Raw genomic sequence first — 15,743 nt, forward strand, 5'->3', positions numbered from 1 at the left:
GCAGAAAGGGCACGAAATGACTGTTTGGGGCTAAATCCATGCCCAAACCTCTGCTCTGAGCGGGGTGCATGCAGTGGGCACGGATGCTGGTACTGCGGTCAGCGGGTTCGCGGCCTGCAGCAGGAGAAGAGCATGGGCTCCCTCATCAAACACCTGCGTGTCGTGAACCAAGGGACCACACTTAGCGAGTGGTTTCTTGAACATGCAATTAAGTAAAAAGATAAAAATGATAACAATAAAAAATTACAAGTTTTTAAAAGACTACCTCTGTTTCTTTTGGCCGTTTTTGTAGCCCCATCTTGTCAGAGTCACGTCACAAGAAAGGAAAGGCCCGACTCGTCTTTCACTTTAAAATGCTTCTTTTTATTTCAGTGGTTGTACATTGGGTGAATGAATTTTAACGTCACAACAGAAATAGAATGGCTATTTAACAGACCACTAGTAGTTATATGCTGGAAAAGAGCAAATGGAGGGGTTTCTCCAACGGTTACCGAAGTATTCATTGTAAGCGTTGTCAATTATACTGTATGAGAGAGGCAAACAAAAAGGTATTTTGGTGAGGTGCTGTATCATTTGAAGAAAATAAACACTGAGGCATCTCAAGTAACTTGAAACTACGCCTCAGCTACAGTATTCACTGTCTCTGTGTTGGCCCATCTCACGGTTCTTTTAGGGGGGTTTATTTGTGTGTTTTTTGTGTGTTTTTTTATTTTTTTTTAATTAAACAAAGCATTTAAAATTTAACCATTTTCATTAGACTTTTTTAAAATATAAACAAAGTTTTGGCAAATAATATTTATACAGAAAAATAGTTTTAGATCTTCCCAAATTTTGAAATAGTCTATAAAATTACTTTATAAATAAATAAAATGCAGAATCTGTTGTACACGTATTTGCACATCTCTGTAATTGCCTCCTTACTGTTAGCATAGGTTTGTACTTGTACAGTTTTTAGGAATATTACAAAGTCATAAAGTCGGAAAGTGGATCTCTTATTAAAAATACATTTTCTCTTTTTGTCTGTCAGTTTATCTGGATGAAAGACCTGATGTATCTGAAGCTTCGTCATCCATGGGCAAAAAATAGTAGTATTGGATTAATTGTAAAAAACATAGAATAACAGTTATTTTGAAACATAAAAAGTTCACACAAAACAATGTCTTGAAGAGTTATCTACATAAAATATTTAAACAACATGGATAATTTACCATTTAGTATTGTACAATAAGCTACCCAAATGCCTAAATTAACTATTATAAAAAAATAAAAACAACTTTGACAGATATAGGCAAGTTGCAGTGTCAACTACCTAGTTATAATGACTGAGAAAGTCTACAAATATTAGTGTTTTAATAGTATATCATGGTGATACCTTAACTGCTAAAGTAACAAGTTAAGATACATTATTTTTCCACAAATTAAAACTAACGCAACGTTACAAGCACTATGTTAATTTTACAATCGAATTGTGATTATTTTTTTTCTGTCGGATGATCAAATCTCCAGCTTTATATATAAATAGATAGTAATTAGACATTGGACAAACAAGATTTAGCCTGGAAAATAATTTCCAAGACAAATAATTATATGGTTAGTGCCTTCAGTCGTTCAGAACAGGCAGTGCTGCCAAAGTTTAAAATAGTTTACAATCAATCTGAAGAGGTTAAGTTAAAATACTGCAATCACTAATAATGTCCACATAGAAAACTTATGCTGCAAACAATTATACATAATATCCACTTATAACAGCTGTCTTGTTTTTTAAACAATAATTTAAAAACTATGTAATTTCTGTGATACATGTGCAACATATAAAATGTGAAATATGAAATATTTGGTACAATAGTGCTTGAAACAAATCTCAAATCAAACAAATGAAATTTTAATTATACATATATAATTACCTTGTAAATCAACAAAGTATTTAAAAAAGTAAACAACATTAAAATCTGCTTCATCCATATATATGTATGTATGTATATATAATATGTATATAATTGTATTAAAGATATCTTCATACTTTTGTGACATAAAATATGTTTTTAAAGAAAAAACAATTAAAAGAACTATTTTTTCTCCATTCTAATCTGGTTACAATCTTATAATCCAATTAAAAAAAATGCAAATACAGTAATGATTTATTAAACTGAATCTCATTCTACATTCTTAGTGTTCAGTTAATAACCTAGATTAAAGTCACTTATGAAGTCTCAGTGACTAAACTGAATTTTAATTAAATTAGAGTATCATACAAATCTCTTCACCTACATCCTTCTTCTTCTCCTTTTCTTTTGTTAGTTTGGTCTTTTCCTTTGATTTTTACATTTATAGAAGTTACTTCTTAAGAGCTCGGATCTTTTTGGTAACGTGACTATGAGTTTGAGAAATTATTCGCTTCCGGTAAGATTGACTGTTGGCATCAGGCTCACTTTCATCAAGTCTGATGTGACAAAATTTAGGCACTTCTGCAAAGTTTCTTTTAAAAACATTATAAATATACTTGTAAAATAATATTTTCAAGACTTTGTTCTTTTGGGGACTGAAAGGGGTATGAAGTTCATACTGTGCAAAATTTTTAACTTTTTTTTTTCTGCTATTCTGCTATGACTCAAATGCAACTTCTCCATACAAGTCAAACACCAACTATGTGCATCTAAAGAATTTGTGCTTTACTTTGGATTTCTGGCTAAAAATTTTAGACTGGCAGGGTGATGTGCAGGATACCGGGCTTTGTTTCACTTCCTTTGTCTTGGAGTTAACTTGCTGCGGGAGCAAAACCAAGATTTTTTAACCAAGAAGAAAAACCCCAATCGTAATCTGGGTTAAAATCAAACCTGCAACTGGCATAAGTTTTTAGCCAATACAAATTAATTATTGCTGAGCTTGAAAGATTCATGAACACTGAATCTCCCAAGACTAACTTAATTGGACCATTTCCATTAGGTATAGTTATGGAGAAAAGACAATATTTGCAAGAATTAAACTATGTTTTTAAAAATCTTCAAAACTAAATGTTACCCTTTATGTCTTGAAACATCACAGCTGGTATCAGGTAGTTAACTATTTTAGGTCGGAGTATAGTAAGCATACCATATTTAATATTCATATATGACATAGCAGCACTAGCTTTTTAGAGTTTGTGATTTGTCCGTAAGAACAAATTCTTTACTTAGCATGCAGTTTGTGGCAATTCTAGAGAGGAGGAGACAGGATAGTATGTACAGTAGCCGTGCTTGGCCATCCGCAGGGAGGCTTCTTGACACTCCGTCCCATTCCTGCTGATTACTTCAGGATTATCTGTGGAGAGAAAGGAAAGTGTGATGGTGCTTCCAGGCGGCACTCCGGAGAGCAGGTCACCGGAACGGGTGGCACCGGCCTGACTAAATCCACCTCGTACGAGACGGCCTCCCGTATCCTTAACGCTGGGCGGGAGGCCTGTGCGTTTCACAAACCTGTTCGTCACATCCTCCAGTGTGTGAGGACACACGAAGGGGACGTTTTAGGTATCAAAATATCAGAAGGGGGGCACCACACCAGCTGGAGGACGGCCCTGTGAGGTGCCCCTGCCTCCCCGGCTCGGTGCCTCGTGAGGAGGCTGGGGAGGGCATCGGGGCCTGCTGCCCTTCGGCAGCCCCCATCCCCAGTCAGGGACAGCAAGGGGCAGAGGTGGAGGCAGGGCCACTCACCGCTATCAAGCCAAAAAAAAAATAAAAATACATATATATTTATGTGTGTACTGGGCTGGATGTTTTCAACAAGCTAAAGTGCCTTTTTAATGCGTTTTTAGCGACTGCTAATTTCCTAACAAATTATCTTCAGGTCAGCGAGCCGAGAGCTTCTTCATGCTTCCTTACAGCAGGAGGTCCAGGGGGATGGTCGTAATGGCACCTCTGGGCGCCCGGCTGGTCACTAACCTTGCTGGTTTGCCTCCGCCGTGTCTGAAACTAAGGGTGAGGCAACCATTTTGCAGCTGCAAGCTCTCTTGCTTCCAATGCTGCGATGGTTAAATGCAGGATGTGCCCAGCACTCTTCCAAAACGTGAAGGCAACTGACTCAACCAGCTGGCAGTTTTGGGAAATGACCTGCATTTCCATCATCTGCCATAAAAATGGCTATCAGTGGAAGGGATGTCAGAGACAAGGGGTGTGATCTTTTACCGTGCCATTGCTAATCTGTACTCCAGACCTAAGCACAAGTCAAGGAATTGGAGTGCATCGCTTGCTCTTCCTGTTTAATTTGGCACTTGACACATTTTTGAGCTGTATTTGCAGGTAGTATGCAAGGCAGGCATGACAGCACTTTGACCTACTTGTGTATTATGCAGACAGACCGCTGCTCAATGCAATATTTATTTTAAAAGGAGAAGAAAAAAAAAAAAAAGAGGTTTTGAAAATAACTTCAGCAACATACTACCTCTGACATACAGAAAAGAAACACGCTCAGCGCTGCGTGGAAGGCACTTGCTGTAGGCACCCCCGCGACCACATCGAACGCACCTCACAACCCCTGCACCAGCGAGGAGGGCTTCGCTTTCGGTACAGCACCTAAAGCCGTAGCCCTCTCCATCACTACGTGCTCTCTGTACTCAGCTCCCTGACCCCATATGACTTGCTGGCATGCCTAAAAGTAATCTTTGATTGCTGCTGATAATCCGGTGACACTCGAAGCCCCATTGTAATGATACTGTACAAACACCTGCCAGCTCCAAGGGGCTGAACGCCTAAATACGCCATTCATACGACAAGGACATAGATTTTTAATGACTTCCACTCATTGTGGGTTTGTTGGCTTATCGTCTATCTTCTGTTTCCTTTTGAAATAACAAAGAAATACCTTTGCTGAAATAATAAAGCCCTGCGTGTGATAATCCTGGTCCATCTACAGCACTGTGATTTGGCAGTGAGTACAAAGAACAGAGCCGTGCTGGAAACAAGAAGTGACCAACGTTATCAGCACTGGTATTTTTAGCATGTTACAGCCCAACCCGTCAATGTAATTAATAAAGCAGCTTTATCTATACTGGGTTAGCCATAATCACACAAATGTGTTCAAGGGATCCTAACATCGGTTTTAATGGAACTTAACCTGAACTCTACTCAGTTTAAAAAAAAATAGGATTTCAGATACTGCAGCTGCCTACCTCTCCTGACAATTTTTGAGGGGATAGGACTTGTATTTTTCTATAACTTTTTTCTCCTTGTTTCAGAAATACTCAGAGAAAAGATAGAGAGAGATCCTTGCGGTTTGTAGAGAGATGTCCTGAAAGGTCAAACAAGCCTGATGCTCCCAGCTCCTCCAAAATACGGGACAGATGAGGCAGAGGGCTGTAACCTGGGAGAAGGGCCGGGCTGTCCCTGGCACTGTGATTGACCTGGGTGCAATTCACGGGGGGCTCTCGGCAGTGCGAAAGAGCAGGGACCCCTTCCCTGCACCACTCGGGGAAGTAGCAGAGACCAGGCGAGGACTTCCACCACCGCCTCCCTACTCCTGCCATTTCTCCCCATCTCTCAACACTCAGGGAACAGCGAAGACAAGATGAACGCTTTCCTTTTGTGTCCTGCTTATGTGGTGGTGGGTGCAGGGGGAGCAGACAGCAGCTGGAGCCCTCCCCACCGCGCTCCTCTGCAGCCCGTTCCTACCACGTCTTCCTCGCCGCCCCACCACGCACGCAGGGGATGTAACTAGGGCATGTTGCACCTTGGCTATTTCTAGTGCACGTAGGAGTCCTCCTAGGAAAAAAACTCAAGTCTCTCCTTCAGAAGAAGCTTCTCCAGCACAGGGACGCAGAACAGAGGAGCTACGTTTCTTTTTTAACCTTAGCCACAAAGTGTAAAATGCATCCCATAGTCTTTAATTATATCTTCACACCCTATTTCTCTAAAGATATCACAACTCCACCACAGCTACATACACGTGTAGCAGCTTCTGCAACTGTTTTTTTATTCTTCCTTCTTTTTTTTTCCACCGTGTCTGACAGAGAAACATAAAATGCTAAGCTACTTTACATGGAAAATACACTGTGAACCTCTCCCGTTTAATCTACAAACGAAGTAATAAACTGTGATGGAACATGTAAGCTATCTAAGTCTGCATCACTGCTAATTGCTCCATGCTAATTGCACGCTGAAAAAGAAGAAATTGTACAGACCACACCAACCAAAGGACATCCCTGCAAACACTTATTACAGACTCTCTACTCATTACTCGCAAGGAGATCCAACAACCTTCATGCTCCCTGTTTGAAGGATTACGTCTCATGTGCACATCCACACGACTCACTACCTTTGCTGTGATACTATTAGATTCATTAAACTTCACAGCAACTTGATAGAGTGCATCTGACCATAGTAAATGTAAACAACAACAAAAAACCTGAAAAATAAGACTACACAATGAGTGCGTTTGTGTGTGTGCACGCCACACTCCATGTACAAAGGTCTACAAGCCAAGCGTGGGAAGCTCTTTGTCATGGATAAGACATATCAATGTCTGCAGGACTGGGTACAGACGTGCCAGAAAACAGACTTTCTGCGACTGCAGTAACAGAGCTAATAGGATCACTATTTCTAGCAAAAGCAGAATGGCCCGGCACTTACAATCTGGAATTGTAATGCACAGAAGATTTAATAACAGCAAAGGGCATTTTTTTTTGAGGCAATTGCAGACACAGAGTACTCTCTGCACTGCCTTCTCACTTGGTACCTGCTTGAAGTGCCAGAAAGATTGCCTCTCTGTAGACTAAAATCACTAACACAGCACCAGTGTTAGTTACTAGACCTCGCTGAAATGAGTATATACAGAGGGTGAACCTAAATTTCTGCTTTCTAACTGCCAGGAAGGGTTTGCTTTTCCAAAATTTCCAGCTGTAAAAAGTGTCTTTTTCACCTCCCAAACGTCAAGACTTTCTTTCTCTCTTTTCTATTATTATTATTCTTAATGTTTATAGACCTTCGGGAGCTCTGAATGGCCACAGCGGTCACTGAGCCCACTGTGCAGTACACAACACCCATAAATTCAGCCAGGGCAACCCTGGTTACTCCCAAGGGTGATACACTCCTGCCGTGTGCTCCATGGGAATGGCAACCAGGAGATAAGTTACTGCCAGTGGCCTCAGCTTCTCGCCAAAGCGCTGGCCCACAGCTCCACGTCAGCTGGCACTTCCCTCAGAACCCGGCAAAGAAGGCTGTGACCGGTTACTGTTTCAAGATTTACAGGGTAAAACTGAGAATTCGTTTTAAATTAAGGTGGCAATTCCACCTTTGTGAACTCTTTTCTGACCCCTAGGTTACTCTGTGCACTGTGCCACTTGGCACGGCTCACATAATTACCTGAATTCCCGAGAACCACGACTGGGTACTACTGATTTCATGCACACAACTCATGGAATTTCTCTCTGTGTTAAATTGTTTCCAGTTCCGGATTTATCATGAAATGATGAACACAGAAAATTTACCTTTCTGCATGATTTCGGAGTACAAGAATCTTGTTCAATTTAGAGACCTGTCACAGCGGATCAGCTGGAAAACAAGACTTTGCATCAGTCTCCGAGATTTTGCTCTTTAAGGAGTTTTGAGGCAACTTCTCCAAATTACACTTTGCTCTGTAAGCGTTAATACATTCTAAGGTGGGATTTAAGATCATACGTGACCTCCACATTGCAAAGTGTTTATCCCTCTAAAAATGAACTCGTAATGTAGTAACATTTTTAGACTACTCAGCCTTTCATTTTTAGAGCAATGTAGTATTAGGAGTTCTTTGTAGGCAAGACTCATCTCAGATGATTTCAGACATGGCAAGCCTCAGCTGGTCACCCTGTTTTACATCTTGCTAGCCTACCTCAGGCAACTTATCTTAGCATGAGACCAATTATAAACTCGTGATGCTTCTTGTCCTCCACCCAATGTTAAGAGTCTGTGGCAAGCAGTTCACACCGAGGTATTTAACTCGTAGACACCTGCGTCAGGGCAGATGACTCCTACCACAGTGACATTTTGTATTTTCATGTTTTTCACACTAGCAGCAGAATGGTCAGATATAAGTAGGGTATACATTAAAAACGACAGATATTTTCAGACAGCCTGCTCATATCAGGCTGTCTTATAACTTCTCTCACTTTCTAAAAATAAAACTAACACCTAGTATTTCTTCCCTTTGACGTGAAACCCAAGACTATTTATATTTCTCCGCGCCTTTGGGAAGTGCGGCCATCTCTTTATTTTTCATTTTCTCTTAGAATGCTCTTTTGTGGTATGTGCCTTGTTCTTTGTCTTCCAAATGAATGTCTCTTTTTTTCTCAACCAAAAGTGGAAACGGAAGAGTTTCAGCCTGACTGGCTGAAAAGATTCAGACATTTACTGAGAGTAATCCCCATCGTATCAGTTATGCTTGGTCATGTATAATTTTTATGTAACCTTGTAGATGGATTTTTTTTTTTTACCTCTTATTTCTCCATGGCTGCAGCAGCAGCACCTCCAGGGAGCACCAAATGGAGCCATTCAATGCCCCGCTCCAGGACTCCCACCAGTGCTCCCCATGGGCTGTAATCCCCCGTGGGAAGTCTCTTCCTGACTTACTGTCTGGATGTCATAGCTCTTGTCACTGTCACGAGAGCATCCGTTCCTTGTCTCGACCAAATACATCTATCTACATGCTGATGCATCCGTCTAACCTCAGGCTTGCCTCGCTGACCTGTCCATTTTCAAGCCTACACATTCTCTCCAATGGGAAATTTACCATCCAGCGCAGAGAAAACTGCACATTGTCACAGCCAGAATGAAAAAACACAGACCACACATCCCTGCAAGCCAGTTCTGTCCAGTTCCTTTGGGTAAGATAACATGGCAATGCTTTTTCAGCGTGAATTCAAAGGGTCAGATACGGCGACAAACATAAGCTTTGTTCTTACGGCTGCAGAAGGAGTAAGGAAAACATGTTATGAGCTTCTCAAATCTGCATACTTATTATATTTAGTTCCTTTTGTAAGGAAAAACAGGAGTCGACTCTTATAAATAGTAAAGATCAATTTCTCATTAAAACAAGATTACAGGTTTTCACTTTTTTATTCCTGATTTATGCATTTTGGGCAAAAAATATGAACTCTCTTATAGTTGCTATTCATGATGCTCTAAAGAAAAGATCAAGGCAACTATGGGATCCCCAAAGGGCTCAAGGGTTCAGCAGCATCATTCCTCTCATTTAATACTCAGTCCAAAAGGAGAGTCCAAACACACTGGTGCTGCCAACTTCTTAGCATGCTTATGAGCTTTGATAGGTATTTACTCAAATAATACTTTATAATATTTAAGTACAACAAAATAGGTATTTACTCACTTCAGTGAAATAGGACTAGTTGCTTTTAAAATGAAAGCAATCTGGTTTTATTTATTCTTCTTTAAAGTAATTAATAATGCAGTACTTGAAATTGATCCTAACACACTCTTAACACATTCTACCAAAATCTATTTTAACTAATCATGCAGGCAACAGACAGACTACCTAGAAAATGAGAAAATTACTGCTGTAATATTTTAGGAGCCCCCATAGAGTGACTGTTTTGAATGGCCACTCAATGCTACCTTTCAGCACACCTGAGCTACTGCAATCATTTGTGTTTTTCACTTCCTATTTTTAGGTCATTGTCCTTATCTTCTTGATCTTTAGAAACTGTCATAATGGGCTTGCACAGAGGAACTGAGAGCACAAAGGAGTGAAAGACCAAACGAAGCTGGGAAAAATGCGCACTATGAGATGTGCACGTTCCTCTTGTAGGGATATGGGCACCCTTCTTCAAACCTGTGTTTTCTTAGTTGTCCTCATCCAGCAATTCTTTTTTTTTTTTACTTTTTTTTTTTTTTTACAGAACCTGCTTTATATTTTCCTCCTACATGCCATGCATGCCCATATCACCCAAGATGAGCCTACCACTACAAGGCGAACACTGCCACAGCAGGCAGAGCTGGGCTAGCCCTTCTCCAGGCTCCTCAGCAGTAAAAGCTGGCGTTCGATTCAGATTCCCTTCAAAGCAAGAGATGCTCCCCTGCTACATCCAGAACTTCTCTTGAACACAGAAAGGCATCAAATTCACATTTTCTTCATCAAGGTTCCTGACGAGACATGACACTTATAATAGGATATATATATTTCAGTTACTGAACTTTTTGTTGGTTTTATAAAACTCGCTATAGTTATCTCTGAGGAGAACTTAATGTTCCTGACTTTTGCCTACTTAGAGCCTCCTTAATTCTTTTTCTTATCTGAATACTCTCATATTTCCCTGTCCACGGCAGGGAGGTTGGAACTAGATGATCTTTAGAGGTTCCTTCCAACACAAACCATTCTATGATTCTACACAAACATACCTACATATTCTTGTGTGGCACTGCACGTAATATTGTGCCAAAAGTGAAGGCTGTCAAAGTAAACCAACCTCTGCCTGTAGCCAAAAGACATGGCAGGTACAATAAATAAATAAGTAACTAAGTAAGTAAGTAAATAAATAAAGTCAAGCAATGTTTCCACTGCAGTTATGTGGGCAGCCTCCTGCACACTCAAAGCCAAAAAGTGGCATTTCTGGTGTGCAAAATGCTCATCCAATAAATCACATGCTAAGATAAAAATATGGTATTAGTTTATTTCAAGGGCAAATAGCTGCAGCAGCTGTAGATGTACAGGCACAATTATTTCAAAGAGCAGAATCCCAAGCAAGTAGTACATCTGGAGCTCTGCACTGCACTGTCTTGTTAAAATTTTATGATGGAAAAAAACAGACTCACAAGAGCTGTGCATACATGCTAAGAACAATGAGACTAACTCATTTTTTCCCCAAATGCCTACAAAATCACTTGACCTCAGAAAAAAAATTTCCTATGTTTAAATAATAAATAGATGCCCCAAAAGACTTTTACTCAACTTGTCAAAGTACCATTTGTTGAATTATTAAAAGAAAGAGCACAAAGGAAAGTTATATCAAATGTAACTCCATTGTATTAATTTCAATACTATGAAAGTTAAAACAGTCTATAACAGGAAAGGGAACTATGTCTAGATTTTTGTTATGTAAAAGAAATGTGTTCGCCTTTGCTTAATGCTCACGTTATGTGATACTGCCATCTAGCAGGCGACCAGGGGAAGCCAGGCTTCAGTCTCTACAGCGGTGGGAGGGAATTACTGAAAAAAACAAATCGATTTTTCATGTCTTCCCACTTGTTTCTTGTGTATGAGCATGTGATATAAAACTCTGCGAGTAAGACTGCCAGAAGTCTTCATTATCTACACAGAACAGCAGTCTATCCAAACTGAGGAGACAAAAAAAATATTAAAAGTAAAATGAAGACTTGGTTAAATTTTGCATGAGATTTAAAAAAGAGTTCCTTTAAATTTTCCAAGGTAAATTTTTGCGTTTGCTTCTTTGCTGACTTATGGTTTAAGAAAACATATTTTGCCACATATTTTGTAATGTCAGTTGTTTCAAGGCAATTCAAAGGGTCTTTTCTTGACGCTGCTTGAGATTTGTTGCGGGTTTTAAGATTGAAAACTCTCACTTCTTGAGTCTGAAAACTGTTCATTCTGGAAGTTACAGCTACTTATATGTAACTTGGTCTTCAGACATTAAAGCTTGATCGAATTGAGGCTTGTGATTCTTGGGTGTCTAGCATGAAATAGGCAGCAGCAGTTTCAATTTGCCTTTCATACTGTGACACAATATTGCTATTCCAATACCTTCCCTGGAGAAATTACTCTTCAATATCTTCATGTTCAATGATAGTTTAGGAAAAAACAAATCTCCCTGCAAACCACTAAATGCACCTGTTGCTGCTACACATCAGAAAGGAAAGAAATGGAAAATTTTAACCATTCCCCCCAAATGTGTTTGGGATCAGGACTTGTTCCTGTGCCACTCCAGACGCAGCCAACCCAGCCGAGTTAATTGGTCAGCCTTCAAGAGCGTGATTTCAGCAGATGCTCAGAGTGCAGCACGCTCGGTGTTGCCCACTTAAATTTCAAAGCTGGAGTGCTTGGAGCAGCATTTTGGAACCATCTTCACACTTTCTGGAGGCTCATTTTGCCAGCCAGGTGTGGGCACTCAGTGCCCTTTCACATGCAGCCTGAGGGCCAGGTGAGATGTCCATCCTGCATCCCAGATGCTAAAGCTCGCTGGTACCTCCACGTAGGCTCACCAGAAGCCCAGCGCTGTTCTGACCAGGGCTCACTCGCTGCAAGCATCTCCTCTGATAATGAGGCTGAGAAAAGAACCTGCTCTTGTGCCTCTGTGGTTTTTTTTTTGGACTTTTTCATGCCCAAATGACCCTTTATGCTGTTAGAGCAGAATTTTTTATGGGAACATTTAACTTGGGACTTTCTGGAATTTTTAGACCAAAACTTTCAGCCAAAAAATTTTTAGATACCACTACTTCATAGTGACTCTCAATTGCAATGTTATATCCTGGCACTAAAGATGTAAATAAAATCTGTTTCCCCTTCCCACCTTCCTTCTTAAAGTTTGCTTTTAACAATCAAAAAAAGGACGTTTCCAGATTTCCAACTCACTTTTCCCACCATATTGTTGCTCTTCTCCTTGTTTACACATTCAGCAGGTCTCCACAAGGAGCGATGGGAACAGGAGACAGAAAAAGACAGAAAAAGCCTTTTCACTCCTCAGCAGCTCTGACGACAGCCATCTGCCCCACCAGGCTGCTTCCTGGGGTGAAATGCGCAGCCTGGAGAAAACACCCTTTTTGGGGACACAGGGCTCTATTTGCAAGAGGAAGCAACTGCCACTCCGTGCTTTGCTCTACGCAGAGGAAGAAATTTGCTTGCATGGGGCTGAGTAGGTGCCACAGGATATTTTGGTCTAATGGCAATCTGCCTTTTCGGGCAGCCCCACACCGATCCTGGCCAAGAGAGGTGTTTTCATGCCGTACTTCCCTGCTCCCCTCGTGCCCAAGAGAGCTGCCGCTCAGGGCTCCTCAAATCCCCACAAAATATTTGGCACATTAGCACAGTGTTAATGACTTTTTGAATCTAGGCAAACATTTTAATTGTTCTCGTTTGCGGTACTTGAATGTAACATAACCATTTTTATTTTCGCTTCTTTGTATTTTTACAGATTTTCACAAAACTGAAGGCCACCAAACGATTTCATAATTAATATTTGCATAATTGCCACCTAATTTAGTGTGAACACTGATGCATAATTTAAAACAGCTGTGCTAGATAATCACAAGCCTTAGCATGAGACAGCCTGTTGATCTTGTAATTCTTTTCAGACATGGCTTATAAGTATTTAGTTTTTCTACTAGATCTACCTTTTAATTTCTCTTCCTTGGCTAAAGCTCACGTAACCAGCAGAATTGTGACTAAGTAATATCTCTAACCAGTATTCTCTGTAATTCTCTTTTTATATGGTCAGTCTTTGGCCCATTTTCATTGCTGTAGAAAATAAAGGCTTGTTCTGTTCTGTACCAAAGTGATGTGAGCAAAACTATCTTATTTAAAGCAATTTGGAAACTGGTGATCGCCTTGTAGTAACCAGCAACTAAATAAGCACTCACAGAGTTTGAGGACACAGATTAAAACATAAATGCTGGTGTCTAAACTCCCATCACAGTCAATGGTGTGCTACAATCTTGTCAGTCAGTCAGTGGAGCCTGGGGATCACTTCATGTGATCGTCTGCTACAGGCTCAGTTCATTTGCTCACCAGGCTTTGACTACTTTGGGCGAAGGTCTCCTCCCTGTGGTCCAGCTGCATATTCAGAAGCGGGCAGATTTGCCTGTAGGTCCTGTATGGTATCTGCCAAGCCCGTCTTGGATAACCTAGACATTCAAGGTTATCTTAGGACAATCTTAAATGTCAGTAGGCACATGTTTAGGCAAGCGAATCAAGGCCCGTGCACCTTCAGGAGTAGGGTGAGCCAGGCTGTTCTCCAGACTGGGCTGATAATCTTTGCTGCCTACTACAGGCGCTTAAACTTCCAGCTTGCATGTAGACACGTATACTCAGATATCAACTCTTAGGTGTCCTTATTTCAGACTCGATCCTAACCTTTAATCCTTGTAGGACTCAGAAATGTGTGTTTGTAATGTAAATGAAGCAGTAGTAAGGCTTTCTACTTGGAAACTAAAGCAAAACAGACAGAAAACAACAAACCAAACTGAAAGAAAACAAAACAACCAAACAACAACAGCAAAACCAGCTGTAAGTATGCTGGCATTATTCAAAACTGGGATTCAGTACCAGAATTTAGTATAGCACTTCTCTCAGGTAATAAATATCAGGACAGATTGTCCTCTTTGGGGTCTGATGGCCACCTGTGAGTGAAGCTGAGTGGGGAACAGTTGATCTGCTTGCTCAGGTACTATCTGGTCCACTGTCTGGTCCCACCATCTACATGAGTAATAATTAAAAGTTTTGTTAAAAATATCTGAAGTGTATATTTACACAGGATTACTGTATTAGTGTTTTAAATAAGGTGTTTACATTTCTCTGCCCACATGCATGCACTAGAGGGAGCTAGTACCAAACCGTCCATTTATGTCCCCTGATGTTATTGAGTTACTCCATAGTTTTTGGAACTTTTTTGGTTCCATCCTGCAAGACAATGCTGTCAACATCCCAAAACACCTAAGTTCATTAAGCCTGAAGTAAGGTGAAGCAGCTTCAGCTTCCAGCACCATTCTGGTGGGAATGGCTGGAGCAGTTGTGTACAGGGGAAGAGGAAAAGGGGAAGGAGTGAGTTACAGAGGGCTCTCCTCTCTAGCTGCTCATACTCCCAGACTCCTCACATAGCTCTCAAAGCCCACCTGCCTTTCTTTGGAAAACCCAAGTGGGGCAGAAGTCCCCGCTCACTCCCCTTTCATCAGTCCTGGCAGCTACAGTAAGTGGGGTGTTCCCTTCATGAGATTCCCACATGCAGTGAGTGGTGACACCAACAGATCTTGTATGAAACGAGTCTGTTTTTTATCAGGACTGAGCCAGAGATTCTCCTCTCCTCTGAAGTACACTAAAGGAAAATTATTTTGGGTTTAAAACATCATTTCTGTAATCAGGAAACATGAGAGACTCCCAATTTTTCTGTGTATTCTTAACTGGGTCTCCCTGCATGTATGCATTATGATATAGCTTTTAATTCTACACTGTCTTCTCTTGTGCCTCATCCACACTCATACTGATCACAAAACACAGAGAGCTGCTGGCTGAGAGTGAATGACTGTGAATGGCCCAACGCAGGCCCGTTTTGCACCCTGTTACTAATGTTATTTTCAGAGAGGAACAATCTATAGAAGACATGAGACACAGCTCATCTTCTTTCAGAGTACAAACTGACAGCATGTACTATATAATTTTCTGGACCCTACAGAGTTGTTAGTTTTTTTCAGCTGTCACCTGAGCAACTCCATGGCATTTGGGATGTTGATGTTTCCTCCCACTGGTGCTTCTAGGACACCTGGATCATCAAACTCAACACAAGGAAGTACAGCAATCTTTCCCCAGGCTCGAATATTAAGCCAAAAGGTATTAAGCGAAATGATTAATCACTGCTGTGACTCTCCTTTCATGCCTGGCGTTGTGAGGAGAAGCCATGGGAGCAGAAAAGGAATGGTGTGAAGGCTGCAGGTTGATTAAAAAAGTGCAGTAGATATACTGGAAGGAGGAAACTGTATCCCACAGAGAAGTAAAGAGGCTGCAGTGTGGCGCAGACCAGAAAAGGAAATTTTATCTAGATGGGAATAAAGATGTCCACT

General features: G+C 40.8%; 1 protein-coding gene across 11 annotated transcripts in view; it reads right to left on the bottom strand.

Moving 5' to 3' along the window:
• Positions 1–341: 341 nt before the first annotated feature.
• The window catches only part of MBNL2 (muscleblind like splicing regulator 2), a 110,198-nt gene continuing 94,796 nt past the window's right edge, over positions 342–15,743 (bottom strand). For all 11 annotated transcript variants that reach the window (XM_066986661.1, XM_066986669.1, XM_066986716.1 and 8 more), the window contains one exon: positions 342–3,297. In XM_066986661.1, the coding sequence (XP_066842762.1) occupies positions 3,170–3,297 (128 nt within the window). In that variant the 3' untranslated portion in view covers positions 342–3,169. The remainder of the gene's footprint in view (positions 3,298–15,743) is intronic.

This window comes from Anser cygnoides, chromosome 1 (genome assembly GCF_040182565.1).
Source record: "Anser cygnoides isolate HZ-2024a breed goose chromosome 1, Taihu_goose_T2T_genome, whole genome shotgun sequence".
In the NCBI taxonomy this organism is placed as follows: Eukaryota; Metazoa; Chordata; class Aves; order Anseriformes; family Anatidae; genus Anser; species Anser cygnoides.